The sequence below is a fragment of the Vulpes lagopus genome, chromosome 17 (assembly GCF_018345385.1).
Source record: "Vulpes lagopus strain Blue_001 chromosome 17, ASM1834538v1, whole genome shotgun sequence".
Classification (NCBI taxonomy): Eukaryota; Metazoa; Chordata; class Mammalia; order Carnivora; family Canidae; genus Vulpes; species Vulpes lagopus.
Window position 1 is genome coordinate 5,292,551 of NC_054840.1, and position 14,518 is coordinate 5,307,068.

A 14,518-nucleotide genomic window follows, 5' to 3' on the forward strand; every position below is an offset into this window, starting at 1 on the left:
GTCAAGTCTGCGTGCGCTCAGGGCATGCAGTGCATAAAAGAAACCCAAGGTAGGCTTTCTATAAAATGAACAATTTTCTCTAATCTGTCTTGTAAAGGCAAATCATCTGTTTTACAGCTTTCCTATAGTTGAAGAAACTCATCTATAATTTGTCTTAAATATTCAATAGTCTTCATTTAACTTAAAGGAAAAAAAAATAGTCCAGGGAAGTAATGGAGTGAAGCCTGCTATTGCTTTGTTCATATTTCATTATTTCATGCCTGTCAAGCTACTTGTTCTGTGAGAAATGGAATGGATCCTCTGTGTTCTCTATTAATTGATAACGATATTGACGAGGGCACGTGTGAACTCTAGAAATCTCAGTGAATGCAGGGATTCTTAGCCATGTCCTGGCAGGAATCAATATTCCCCAGTATATTCCCCAGTACTGACATTTTGCCACAAAACTCAAATGAGGATTGCTTTTTCCCAATTTACCAAAGACGTTAAAGTAATGGTTAGAATTCTCTGTGTGTGAACCTACTTCATATCACACACGTTTATCTCATAGCAAGCACGTTATCGGTTGTTTCAACTTTTCCAGTAAAGTGGACAATTGACACATAGAAGTAGAATTATTTTATTAATAAGTATTTGCTCTGCTGCTTATATTGCCAACAGACAAATATATTTTTTAAAGATTATGTATTTATTCATGTGAGACACACACAGAGAGGGGCAGAGACCCAGGCAGAGGGAGAAGCAGGCTCCACGCAGGGAGCACGATGTGGGACTCGATCCCGGGATCCCGGGGTCACGCCCTGGGCCAAAGGCAGGCAATCAGCTGCTGAGCCACCCAGGCGTCCTGCCAACAGACAAATATTAACGAAGTGACTGGAATAGCTCTTCAAGGTTAGATTAATTGCTTCTTGTTCTTGTGTTTCATGAACGCTGGCCAGGGGTTTTATAATGCAGGGCTTTCCGACTCTTTTCACGGCCGGGATGTGTATATAATAATATTTTATATGGGACTTGGGGTAAAGGGCTCTCAGGAGCCTGGCTCCCCAGGGTGAGGGGATCAGTACTAGAGCCCATCTGTGCCCTCCTCCCCAAGGCACACCAGTGGGCCCCATGTACAAGCTGGGAAGCCATGTAAACGTGCCTCACAGACTTCTTACAATCCTGATTCCCACTACTAGTAATATTGTTTCCTTGATCTTATGGTGGCATTAATTATTTCATCTTTGTCCTGTTTCATATTTTCTAGAAGGGCACTGTTACTCTCTAGCTGTTCCTCTCCCCTAGGTCTGAGAGCCGCTGGGAGATACGGTATCTAGCTTCATGCACCTGTGCCAGGAAAGTTTCCAGTCACTCTCTGATACTTGCAGGCCTCTCTAGTTAGACTAGTTGGTAGCTGCCAGATGGCTTCCAGTTCTCTGGCTCTGAAACATGGCCATTACGTCGTGCAGGGAGGTCAGTTTTATATTTGTAAGTGTACTCAATAGGAAGACCTTGTATGAGACATGGAAAGAGGAGGGATACACACTCTGCAGGGTGTTTGCGGGGTGGGTGACGTGGGTCTCTTGTCACTTTGCTCCTTCTCCACCCAGATGATTTCCTGCAAACGCTGGATGCAGAGCTCAGTGCCCTCAGGTTCAAAGGGGAAGTGACAGCAGGCCATATATTCCTTCTGAGCTGGTAATGACCAGCTGGTAATGACCGGGCTGCTCTGCTCCTCAGTGCTGGGGCCTGAGTTACCTCTGTTCTTTGCCTTTTGCACGCTGTTTCTTTCTTCACTCTCAAAACAACAGACACACTTAATATATATGCGGTAAAACACTTTAAAAATACTTACAATAAGGGACACCTGGGTGGCTCAGTGGTTGAGCATCTGCCTTGGGCTCAGGGTGTGATCCCAGGTCGGGGATCGAGTCCCACATGGGGGCCCCCCCCGCAGGGAGCCTGCTTCTCCCTCAGCCTGTGTCCCTGCCTCTCTCTCTGTGTCTCTCATGAATAAATCAGTAAAATATTTAAAAATAAATCAACCAATCAATCAATCTTAGAGTAAATGAGAAACCTCCTTGCCTTTTATTTGCATTTAGTAAAGTATTCTTTCTCCATTCCTAGTACGTTACTGAAACTGTGCTCATACTGACGGAGAAGGGGAACCAAGGACCAAATCCTAAAATTTACAAGTCATAGTTTTTAGTCCCCAAACCACTACTTACCCAGCTAAGTGGTCACGTAGGTGACCGTCTTGGTAAAGTGAGACTGAGGATACCCGTCCAGCTTCCCTCACAGCGCTGGCCCAGAAAACAAAGTCTCATGTATGAAATTACTTTGCTGCAAACACCGAGGGCAAAAAGTAAAAAAAAAAAAAAACCCTAATTGTTAGGTGTCACAGGGGGCCGGTGGGCGCCGATGGGTGGCGGCAGTTGCTCGTAGTGCTTGGGGGGAGTGTGGCCTGGTGGTGAGCAGGCTGGCTCATGTTCTCCTCCGTGTTGCCCCCCGCCCTGCAGAGCAACCTCATACACTCCCTGGGCCTGAGCCACCATCTGCTCGCCCTGAATTTTATCATCGTTTCTTTTGGCAAGAAAAGCGCACACTCGTCGGCGCGGGTGAAGGTGACCGATACTGCCTTCGACGGCGTGGAGGTCCGAGTGTTTGAAGGCCCCCCAAAGCCAGAAGAGCCTCTGAAGCGCAGCATCGTGTACATCCACGGAGGCGGCTGGGCCCTGGCCAGTGCAAGTATGTCCCGGTCGCCCGTGGGCCAGGTGGGGGGGGGGTGGTGGGCCGCGTGGGGATGCTTGGGCTTCCCGCTACCCCGGCCACCTGCCAGCGGGGGCCCCTTCTCCGCCCGAAAGGGTGCTGCTGGGGGTGACAGGGGACACCCTTACCCCATCAAGGTTTTGCTCGTTGGTGTCTTGCTCGTTAACCTAGGCAGACTCTTCGGGAAATCTCTCCCGGGGCCTAAATCGTAGGCTAGCTCATGCGACAGCGCTGATGACCGCTTTCTGGGCTGAAGCCAGTCACACTCTCACCTGGCCAGGCCACGAGGAAAGCATCTGCAGCTCTTTTGCCAACTTTGTGCTTTGAAGACATTTATTTATTTATTTATTTTATGAAGTAGGACAAGTATTTCTTTTTTTTTTTTTAATGATAAATGCAACATACAAACTTTATTTAACAAAAGTAACAGACAAAGTCAAACAGGCACTTATATTAAGAGAAAAACTGACTAGAAGAAATTTATCTTGAACATCTTATAGTAACCTACTTGTAGTTGCATTTAACTGAGCTCTGTTGCTGTGAAGAATACAGCTCATGCACAGGTATGGATCAACAATTTGTACATTTTAAGTATTCACTGAATACTACCTTATATACACATATACATTAAATTTGAAAAAGATTTAATTGACGATCCCCAGAAAGACTTCATTTTTGTTGCTCTTTTGGAAGAGGTCGTCTAAAGAGAAGAATATGTGGTTCTGGCTCGAATCATGTAATGAACCCAGCCTAGACCCTGTTGGACACCAAGTCTCCTCCACTCCTCTTCAGACATCAGATGGGTTTTCGGTACTTGTTTGGAAAGTTCTCTGGGTAACATGACATGCCGGTACTCGTAGTGCTCGTCGAAGTACTTTTCCGAGTAGTAGATCTGCTTGTGGGCCATCGTGCAGGCGGCGGGAGCGATGGGGCGCGAAGAGCGGGCACAGCGGGCCACACGTCCACGTCAGGCCGAAGCAACGACTCGACTGCCAGGACAAGTATTTCTGAGTATACGTGTTAACTCATCCACATTTCGTCTGCTTATGAAACGGAAGATGAAAAAAAATATAAAAGACACACCACCTCCTAAAAGGCAACAGTATTGTAAGATTCGAGAATATTCCCTTTGGCGTTTGATGACTCTGTTCGGTTCGGGAGCGGAACACATTCAGAGGGGCAGGCAGCCGGGCGGAGTAGCCTAGCAGAAAGCACACCAAGGCGGAGTAAGGGCCTTCTCTCCGCTTGTAGTGATCATGGAGCTACTTCCTCCTGTTCAGCCCAAAGCTATTGGCATCTCCTACGTTTCTTTGTTTTTTTCATTAAGTTTTATTTATTTAAGTAATCTCTGCACTCCATGTGGGGCTCGAACTCATGACCCTGAGATCAAGAATCCCATGCTCTTTCAACTGAGCCAGCCAGGTGCCCTGGCATCCCCTAGGTTTAAAGGCAATGACAATTTGTTCTAGTTTGTGGGTTTTATTTTGTTTTGTTGTAAATGCAGGCTCCACACCCAGCGTGGAGCCTGATGCAGGGCTTGAACTCAACGACCCTGAGATCAAGACCTCAGCTGAAATCAAGAGAAGCTCAACCGACTGAGCCACCACAGGCATCTGTTGTTTGTGTTCTTAGATAACATTTTTTTAATTTAATGTGGCAAAGGCCAGAAAAGTGTAACTTTTTCTATTAATCCCATTTCATATTCATTTTTTATCCTTTTACTCATGGGTTTGTTCATGTTTTCAACAGATGCTTATGGGGTATGCAGGTTGGTCCAGGACTGAGGGGTTTCCTGGGGTGCCGGATTTCCAATATAAAAACTCGAACAGTTACGTATAAACCTATACCCATGGCTATCCCAGTGTGTGCTAGGGGTTGAGAACACAACAGCGAATAACAGAAGTGACTGCATCAATACTACTGGACACTTGGCAAGTGTGACATTCCACTGAAGGCCAGGAAGTATCAGCGCCCAGAATGGCATGGGTTACGAGTCCCCCTGGCATTTTCTACATAATTTTGACTCATCACTCCTGCCGGAGGAAGAGCTCCTCGGGCTGGAGACGCTATGCAGATGGTTATGCGGTTATTAAAATTGTTTCTGTCGCTGCAAACCTTTGGATCCTCTTTCTGAGAAATGCTAAGGCTTCCTAAAATTCTAGTTTTTTACGTTGGTTTAAACAGAATGTGCTGTTCTTCACATTGGAAGAATTCAATTGGATTGCAGCAAGGAAAGGGATAAACAAAATTTTTGTGATTCTAAGGAGGAAACTTTATTTGCTGTGATTTTTGGAAGGGCATATGTTCGAAGAGCTACAAAGTCAAAATTAATTTGGTGCATTTCATACAGTCTATTATGAAATAAATGTCTAGTTAGTTAAAAACACATTGAAGGGTAATCTAATACGGATTTCCTGTTATTTTATACTAACTACATTTGCTCAGAAGCCAGACTTAATTTTAAATTAAACTCTATTAAGGAGACATATGTTCATATTTGGTTTTTGTTATTTTTATTATTGATAATTTAAATCCAAGCCTAAAAGCAGTCCCCAGTGGGCAGAATTTGAGAATGGACAGTATTAAATGACTTGTTTAATGCTGATTGTCCCCTTGTCTCTTTTAGAAATCAGGTATTATGATGAACTGTGTACAGCAATGGCTGAGGAACTGAATGCTGTCATTGTCTCCATTGAGTAAGTAATTAATCCCGGTCACAGAGGGGCGACCAGTGGCTCAATGGGTTAAATGCTCAATGGGTGGAGCCTGCTCAAGATCTCTTGTCCTGTCCCTCTGCGTCCTGCCGTCCTGCTGCCCTGTACTCCTCTCTCTCTCTCACTCTAGCTCTCTCTCTCTCTCTCTTTCTCTCTCAAAGAAAAATACTAGTCATGGAAAAAATGAGTTTTAGGAAGGGAACTTCCAGTAGATCATCATCTACTTATTGTACAAGCAGTAAAATACAGTGCAAAGTACAGATCCAGAAAGATGAAGGGATTGGCCCAAGGTCACACAAAATGATTTCTGATGTCACTTGGAATTTGTTCAACTCACTTTACAACACCTTGACTTATCTCTCATTTTTAAAAAGATTTTATTTATTTATTTGAGAGAGAGAGAGAACAGGAGCAGGGGGGAGAGGGAGAGGGAGAAGCAGACTCTACACTGAGCAGGGAGCCTGACACGGGGGCTGGATCCTAGGACCCCCAGGATCATGGACCCCCAGGATCCTCAGGACCCCCCTGAGCTGAAGGCAGATGCTTAACCATCTGAGCCACCCATCTGTGCCCTTGAATTATTTTTTATTTTAGTTTTGAAAACTTTTGGAAAAGGAATTAACGGAGACTGAGAAAAATATGCAGTCTGTTATCTATAGCAAATAATTTTGTTTCCTGACTTTTATTTTTTTTATTTTTATTTTTTTTAAGATTTTATTTATTTATTCATAGGGACACAGAGAGAGAGAGAGGGAGAAAGAGAGACAGAGACACAGGCAGAGGGAGAAGCAGGCCCCACGCTGGGAGCTGGATGCGGGACTCGATCCTGGGTCTCTAGGATCACGCCCTGGGCCAAAGGCAGGCGCCAAACCGCTGGGCCACCCAGGGATCCCCATGTTTCCTGACTTTTAAATTTTAAAAACCAGTCTAGAGTTGGAAAAGTCACTCCCCTGGGAGCCCCGTTCTATAGCTTAGACCTGGTAAATAGAATGCCTTCAACAAATCTCAATGGATGCAGTTATTGTCATCATTATTACTAATAGTATTAATAAGAAGAATATGAATAAAAATTATAATAACACTTGTGGTGATGGCAGTAATATAAAAGCCCTGGTGCCTGTTCCGCGGCAGGGTTCGTGTGGGTGCTATTACATGCATTGCCTCTCCTCCTTTATAAATCATTGTTCAAACGTCCTGCTTGCAGCAAGGCCTTTCTTGATACCACTATCTAAAATTGCAACTTACTTTTCCTCTGTTTCGTTTTTCTCCAAAACTGTCATCAACCTCAGAGAGACCATATATTCGGCTTACTATGTATTTATTGTACAGGGTTGACATACACAATGCAAGTTCCACAAAGACGGAGATTTTCGGGATTTTGGCCTGGGTTGTTCATTGTTTATCGTTGGCGCCTGGAAACATCCCAGGCAGAGAGTGAACATTCAATCAATATTTGTGAAACGAATGAATAGGAGTCTGTCTTAATTCTCTAATAAATCATTCAAGATAAATATTTTGGTATTTTTCTCTTAGGAAAGGAAGCGAGGCCCCAGAGCTAGCTAGTTTTATAAATGGAGTGAGGCATTAAACCCATGCCCTGAGACCCCATACTGTTTTTTGACCCAGTGTCCAGCCAGTATTGAAGGACGCTGATTATGCTGAGCGACAGGGTCATGATAACATCAACCACTTTCTGAAGCCCCTGCCTCAGATCTGAGACCTAAGAGATTCCTCTTTTGCAGTCTCTTGGAAGGGCTGGTCTCCCAAGTCATTTGGGTGGCGGTGACTCTTGAACATAAGGCAGTGCTGTGGCCGCCTCTTGAGCAGATTTGCCTCCCAGGCAGCTCTGGACAGCTCCTGGCTGGCCCTGGCCTCTCCACAGGCCTCGAAGACCATGAAGGGCTCGTAGCGCACTTTTGAAATGCAGGGACCTTCCAGTGAAGGATTGTGTCTAGCCTGGGCAGCTGGCCAGAGGAAAGGAGGGTCCATTTAAGTAGCTGAGTCCCATTCTGGAGCCAAGCCCGACAGCTCAGACCTGAGGAACCTGCCTCAGGGACCTTGCAGTGGTTTCCTCAAAGGCCTAAGGACTGGAGGGAAACTGCGCTTGCTTTTCTTGGCACTGTGAGGATTCTCCAACAGGCCTCCCCACCCAGGGCGTCCATGTAGGCAGTTGGCAACAAGTCTAAATTCCTCCTTCACGCCCGTCTCCACCTGTTGGCATCTATCCCAAGTGAAATGGGTGTTCTTTTAGTCTAAGCTTATCACAAAACATACAAGGATGGATAGGATGTTTTTAAGATTTCTTTTAGATATGGAAGGGACTGCTTCCATCTTCACTTTCCATTGTGCCCCCTCTGTGTGGCGTAGTATCCACAAGTTTATCACTGGGAGGCATCACAGCAGTAGACAAGTACCATTAGTCACGACTGCATGACCTCAGGCAAGTCATTCAATGTCATGTGCAAACTTGGACCGAGGAATCCTTCCTGTGTGTCTAGAATGCGAGCTGCTGGGAAGAGAAACCCTGTCTTCCTTCCTCTGGTTCCTATCAGCTAGTCCAAGATTTAGAAGACGTATGTAGTTAGATGAAGGAAGTAAATGCACTTTGAGTTGGGTTAATGACTGCAGATAATGGTCATGAGAATCAGTTTGGACCATTGGGATACAATTGATACTGTGAAGCACTAGACAGGTCTGGAGGATTAGGGCTCTGGCCCCCGGAACGGAAAGGCCCAACTCGCACATGTAGTCATCAACCCCTGTTTGGAATTCACGGCACTCTTCTGGGCGGAGATCAAGAGCTAAGGTGGTTAGAGCCCAGGCAGGCCAGAGGTCACGTAACCTATGCTCTAGTTGAGGCAGAGCCAACATCATGTGATCATGTTTCTCTTGGAAAGTGTATTCGGAGGTCAAACTTGGGAACATGTTTCTTCTCACTGCTCATGTCTTTCCCCTTTCTCTTATTCCATCAACATTCATTGAATTTCTAATATGTGCCAGTTACATTGCATTGCACTCCGCCGACATAACCGTGTAAAACAAACATAATTCCCGCCCTCATGGAGTTTGCAATCTAGATGAGAAAATAAATGATGAGCAAGTAACATTACATGGTGTTAAGTGCTGTGGAGTAGAAGGCTAAGTAGCATGGAGGCAGAAAATAGGCAAGATCTTACCTCGTTTGTAGGGTGAGAAAATCCGTACCTTAAAGAAAGTGCTGCTTGCGTTAAACTCCTGAGAATGAACAGAATCTGGCCAGACAAAAAGAGATGGTCAAGGAGTCCAAGTGTTTTTAATCCATAAAATTAGATGAGTGCAAGCTGACAGAATGAGTCCTTTTGGGCGGCCCCGTAGGACACACAGCTCAGTTGTACGAACGAGATACTCAGGAAAGCACCGAGCGATGGAGACCGAGCTGGGACCTTCTCTCTGCTCCGTTTCCTGCTCTTCTTCTGAGTCTTGAGCTGAGACATCTTCATGCGTCACTCCCACCTGGGCAGCCCTGGCAGGTGGGCAGCCCAGATTGCTGACCGTTCTCTTCTAAGACAGGAACGATTTGCTGCAAACTTTCCTTGGCGCTCAGCCCGGGCCAGCCTTAGCAGATGTGAAGACCAGCATCACCGATCATTTAAAACTAGAGAAGGATCGTGTTGTGCTTCTTTTAAGGAGTAGCTCGTTTTGTTTTCTTCCCTATCATTGACTCACGAGTCGCTCCTTTTTAGACATAGTCAACTAATGTCTTCCCAGCTGTGTTTTCTAGTAACATGAAAAATCCGCTGGTTTCTCTCTTGTGGTTGAGGTCTTTGAGGATTTCGGGGGAGCAGGGTGGAGGTGTGCGTGGCTGGGGAGACGTGGGGAAGCCATCGGAGCTATTGTGCTGCAGCCGCAGAGCAGCCCACGGTGGGGATGTGAAGCCGAGCTCCACCCACCCCTGAACTCTAGGAAGCTAGGTGTCGCTCCTGAAGCCACAGGAGGAAAGGAGGCCGGGAGGAGGAGACCCCAAGCCTGCTCGGGCTTCCATAGGCACCTGGGAGTGCTCTAGCTCTTTCTGTAACCCTTGAGGTTGTAGGTCTGCATCTGAGTCGGAGGAGGCAGTTTAGGTCCAGGTCTGGAGCCCAGGGAGATCCCTGCTGTGTGCTCAGAAAAGTCTCTAAGTCTTCAGTTGTCAACAGGGCTTCGGAGAATCACTTCGTTTAAATGGATCACAGTGGATCACGGTCAGTCGGTCGGTTGGTCTTAGGCTCAGTCACTCCTAGGATTTTGGCAAAGCATCCTGAGCAACATCAGTTTTTTTTTTTTTTTTTTTTTAGAGAGAGATTTTATTTATTTATTCATGAGATGGGGCGGGGGGGGGGGGCAGAGACAGGCAGAGGGAGAAGCAGGCTCCATGCAGGGAGCCCGACGTGGGACTCGATCCCGGGTCTCCAGGATCATGCCCTGGGCTGAAGGCAGGTGCTAAACCGCTGAGCCACCCAGGGGTCATTCTTACCCCATGAGCCGAGCCTTCCCCGATCTCAGATCTCAGCTCTCCTTTGTTGAATGACTATTGTCAAACTCTCACAGGGGCCGATGTAGAGAGCAGGAGCCGGAGCAGGAAGGAAGGCCTTTTTCTTTTTCTTTTTCTTTTTCTTTTTCTTTTCTTTTCTTTTCTTTTTCTTTTTCTTTTCTTTTCTTTTCTTTTTCTTTTCTTTCTTTTTCTTTTCTTTTTTTTTTCTTTTTAGAAGACTGTTTCTTAACCTGAGTCTCTATGCTTCCACTATTGTGCAATTTTATTATAATTTTGATTGGGGGAAAAAAAAAAGCATCTGCCTGGCAAAGAAATAGAGATTCTTCCCCTGGAGTTGTCTCCCTCAAAGAGAGAGCACAGCGGAGATGCAGTTACTGGTCTGTTCCAGATGGCCCCTCCTGAGGACATGGGTTCTGTAAGCCTGAGGGGCCTGCTAACCTTTTATATGCTCAAGGTGAATCTATTGAACTCTTCTTGGGAGATGGTGAAAAGGGAGGAAGAAAAAGGCCAAGAAAAAGAGAGGAGGAGAGATCCTGCTGAACCTGAAGGAGTATAATTTCATCCCAGTATATCTCCCATACCTTTCACCCAGCTGGCACCACACGACGAGAATTCAGTGTCCTTGTCATCAGCAGAAGCTTGCGCACAGTCTCCAGGCTGGGCTATTTTGAGGGAGAACGTGCATCATCACGCTCTTAGAACGCGAGTGCCACTCAGCGCTTCCACTTCCATGGGTTTGGAGCGACTCACTCAACGCCGGGCTTGTGTGCAGCGTCCCCCACCCACTTCGGGAGCGATCTGTTCGTCTCTGTGAGCATCGCTCCATCTCCCTGGTCCCCTTAATAAAGTAGGTAATAAGCTCACGGGTCAGAGGAACGGGGTAGGTGTACACCAAAGTCTTCAGTACAGATTCATGACTTTCCATCTACTACTAAAGGAAATAGAGGTGTCCTCCATGTGACCCACTGTCGAAGAGACTTGGTGGGCTCCGGGGCAGGGGAGTGACATTTGGCTGGCCTCCAGAAGGTTCCATGGAAGAGGTGGCATTTGAGATGAGACTTCCAGGATAGGAACATCCGATTAGGAGGTGCTGGGGGGAAGGCACGGAGGATAGAAGACACCAGAGCACTGGGACTGGGGACAGGGACGTGCACCCAGAGAGCAGCGACAGTATGACTAGACTCAGAATGAGGTTTCTGAATCTTGGCTGTGCGTTAGAATTATTGGGGGAATTCACCTTCAAATACAGACAAGCGAGGCTCTCGAATACGTTGGAATGTTTTGTAGAGGGGCTCAAACCTCAGTGTTTTTGTAAAGCTCCCAAGATCATCCTGGGGCTCTGAGCTGTGCCTAGACTGCAGGAAGCGCAATTCCTGGAGATGCGCCCGGGGAGTAGGTGGGCCAGGAACGATTTCTTTTTTTATGTTTTTTATTTTTTAAATTTTAAATTTTTTTTAAAGATGTTATTTATTTATTCATGAGACACACAGAGAGAGGAGAGAGACAGAGACACAGGCAGAGGGAGAAGCAGGCTCCATGCAGGGAGCCTGACGTGGGGCTCGATCCTGGGACCCCAGGATCACGCCCTGGGCCGAAGAGGGGGGCCAAACCACTGAGCCCCCCGGGGATCCCCTTTTGATGTTTTTTAAAGCCATGTGGCTTATTACTTGTCTCACCAAGAAGAGTGCTATATGACATATTTTATATGTAAAAGGTACAGAATCAGTCATTAAAATTTGGCCTGGAAGGAAGGAAAGCCCGTTATTAACGATGCGCCACGTGCAGGCACTGCGGCAGGTGGTTCGACTGAGGGGCCTGCAAAGCCATCACAGCCAGGAGAGCCGTCCTGGGATCCAGAAATCTGCGGGTGTGAGGACGGACCGCTTTGGTGAGGCGATGGGAAAACACACATGCGCGTTGACGTGTAGGCTGTAGGTTTTGAAGAGTTGAGGATGGTTTCTAGGGCGGGGGTTACACGTGGCTTTTGAAGTCAGTGGCGAGTTCCCCCCACAGCTGCGCCACACACCAGCTGCTGTGTAGACAAGTCACGATCCCCCTTGAGCTTCGTGTGCTCGTTCTTGCACCCACAGGTTCGCCCTCGATTTGAGTGAAACACACCTGCAGGGTGCTTGGCAGGGTGCCTCGCCTACCAGGAATAAGATGATTTTTTTTTTTTACAATTTTATTTACTTATTAGAGAGAGAGAGGGAGAGAGGGCATGAGGGGCAGAGAGAGAGGGAGAAGCAGGCTCCCTGCTGAGCAGGGAACCCCACAGGGGGCTCCATCCAGGACCCCGGGCTCATGACCTGATACCAAAAACAGATGCGTAACCCACTGAGCCACCCAGGCGCCCCAGAAGTAAGCTAATTTTCACAAGGTGTACACATTTATTACCTCGATTAAGCATCACTCCTGGGTTCCCAACCACATTTTGCTAGAGGGAGGCGCGCGGTAACAGGCAGGAGCCAGCCCTGCAGAGTCATCTAGCCCTGGCACTACGTCGGGCAAACTGAGACCCTATTTGCCACAAATTTCATCATCAGGTGCTTTAACTCAAGAGCTATCGCCGTGAAACCTAAAAAACCCAGAATCCTCTTTTCGCACTTTGCAGGGACAGAGCCTTAAACAAGCGCATCGGATAAATGCATTTATTCTCGCTTTCCGTGGCTGTTAGCACCCCTAAATTATCTCCGGCCTCTGATTCTGTGTCTTCAAAAAGCCCTTTTGCTCTACTTCTCCGGTCGATGTCAAGTGCCTTTGAAGCCTTGCCTCACACTAGGCGCCCTCAGGAATGCATAGTTTCACTGTATTTTCCAATCTGTGAAAATAGTGTCTTCTTACGGAATCAAACTAGGGAAAGTTTCCAGCTTGAACTAAGGTAGGAGGGATTAGAAGGCAGATCTTTAGTGGCACCGGGAAGGCTCTATTATGACCTGTTTGTTTTTTTCTTTCAAGGATGTTTACTTTGTTATCTGAGCCAGGACTATTAGTCAACGGATACGACTGAGGCAGTCGCAAAGGTTTTTTTGTTTGTTTTTGTTTTTGTTTTTTTTAAGATTGCAAATTTCTCTTGATTCCAAGTCACTAAGGCCTTTTGGGAAACAATATCCAAAGATTCAGTTCCTACCTGTGTCCCAGGGGAACAGTTTATCACGCAGTATGGCATGTTGCTGAGACAAAATAGCCTTTATTCTCACTACGTGGGTCACGAAGTGCATTTGTCTTTATTTCATTGAAAGAATTAAGAATGCAGCGTGGTCAGGGGTGCTCGGTGGCTCAGTGGGTTGAGCCCAGGCCTCCAGTCGTAAGCTAGAGGAGCCTGGCCTAGGGCTCCACACTGGGTGAGGAGCCTGCTTAAGATTCTCTCTCTCTCTCTCCGTCGGCCCCTCCCTCCTCTCTCTCCTCTTCTCTTAAAAAAAAATAAAAAAAAAACAGCTTCAGTTTGGTGAAACTGAAAGTTCAAAAATTGAGATCTTGTCCTAAAACTGGGGGTAATTGGAATTGTGAGAGACAGTGCCATCTAGTGGACAAAACGGCGTACTCCTACTCCTCTCGCTCCTTAACCGATCCTAGTTTAGCAGCTGCTTGGGGACATCATGAAATTCAAGGGAGAAAAAAAAACATTTTGGGTGATAAATTGATCCACCGTCGGAAAAACAAAAAGCGAAATGAAAAAAATTATTTTGTCTGTTATAAGCCAATTTACTAAGGGAATCTTTTTTTTTTTTTGAATCACATTTAGAATTTCTAAAATGCAGTAGTTCTTGAGTCACCACATCAATGTTCACTACTTCTGAGTAGGTCACAAATATTTGTCCATTTGATTGTATCTGCCCCGAGAGTGTTAAGACAGTCACGCTAGCTGTATTTTAGACGGGGGAAAATTGGTTTCTGAGAATAAGTATGTTCATTATAAAATGGAAATTGAAAGACCTGAGTTCTTAATATTATTACATTTTAATTAAGTAATCAGTTTCCATCGCCCCTTGTTTTTATCTGTGTTTGACTTATTTAACAAATGAAGTAGCTTTTAGGTGCCTCAATTTCTTGTGTCTGCAAAAGGAAGGTATGTCACAAAGGGTTTACCGGGTGGATGCTTATGTGCCTAGCTCATTGATGGATGCTGGGAACACTGTGACAAAACACAGTCCTGATATCAGAGGACACGCTCTTTAGAGGAAATACATAAAGACATTGTTTTAAGAGGAGGCGAAAAGACCAGTAATATACCCCAGCACGTAGGAGTATCAAGGAGTGGTACCCAGCTCAGCCCTGGAAACAAGTGGAGTTTTAGTCAAGGACGTCTACTTGGAGGAGGCCAAACCCTTGAGTAAGGCTTGAAGGATGAGAGAATTAATAAAGAAAGAAGGAGGAGATTGAGAAGACCCTCCAGGCCCAGGCTACCATCAAATATGGACTTGTAAGATGATATTATGGGTGGGGCATTTGACAAAACTGGGTTCTTAAGGGCACAGGAATCCTACAAAGTGTACAGAGTAGGATCCCCAGAAGGACTCTGATATTACAAAGCGGGGAGGGGGGGATAGAA

General features: G+C 46.2%; 1 protein-coding gene and 1 pseudogene across 1 annotated transcript in view; one reads left to right on the top strand and one right to left on the bottom strand.

Annotated features, from left to right (window-relative positions):
• The window catches only part of NCEH1 (neutral cholesterol ester hydrolase 1), a 41,981-nt gene that overhangs the window by 20,248 nt on the left and 7,215 nt on the right, over positions 1 to 14,518 (top strand). The window contains exons 2-3 of the mRNA XM_041731719.1: positions 2,499 to 2,727; positions 5,375 to 5,444. Coding sequence (XP_041587653.1) covers positions 2,499 to 2,727; positions 5,375 to 5,444 — 299 coding nt within the window. The remainder of the gene's footprint in view (positions 1 to 2,498; positions 2,728 to 5,374; positions 5,445 to 14,518) is intronic.
• Positions 2,770 to 9,771, bottom strand: LOC121477432 (annotated as a pseudogene).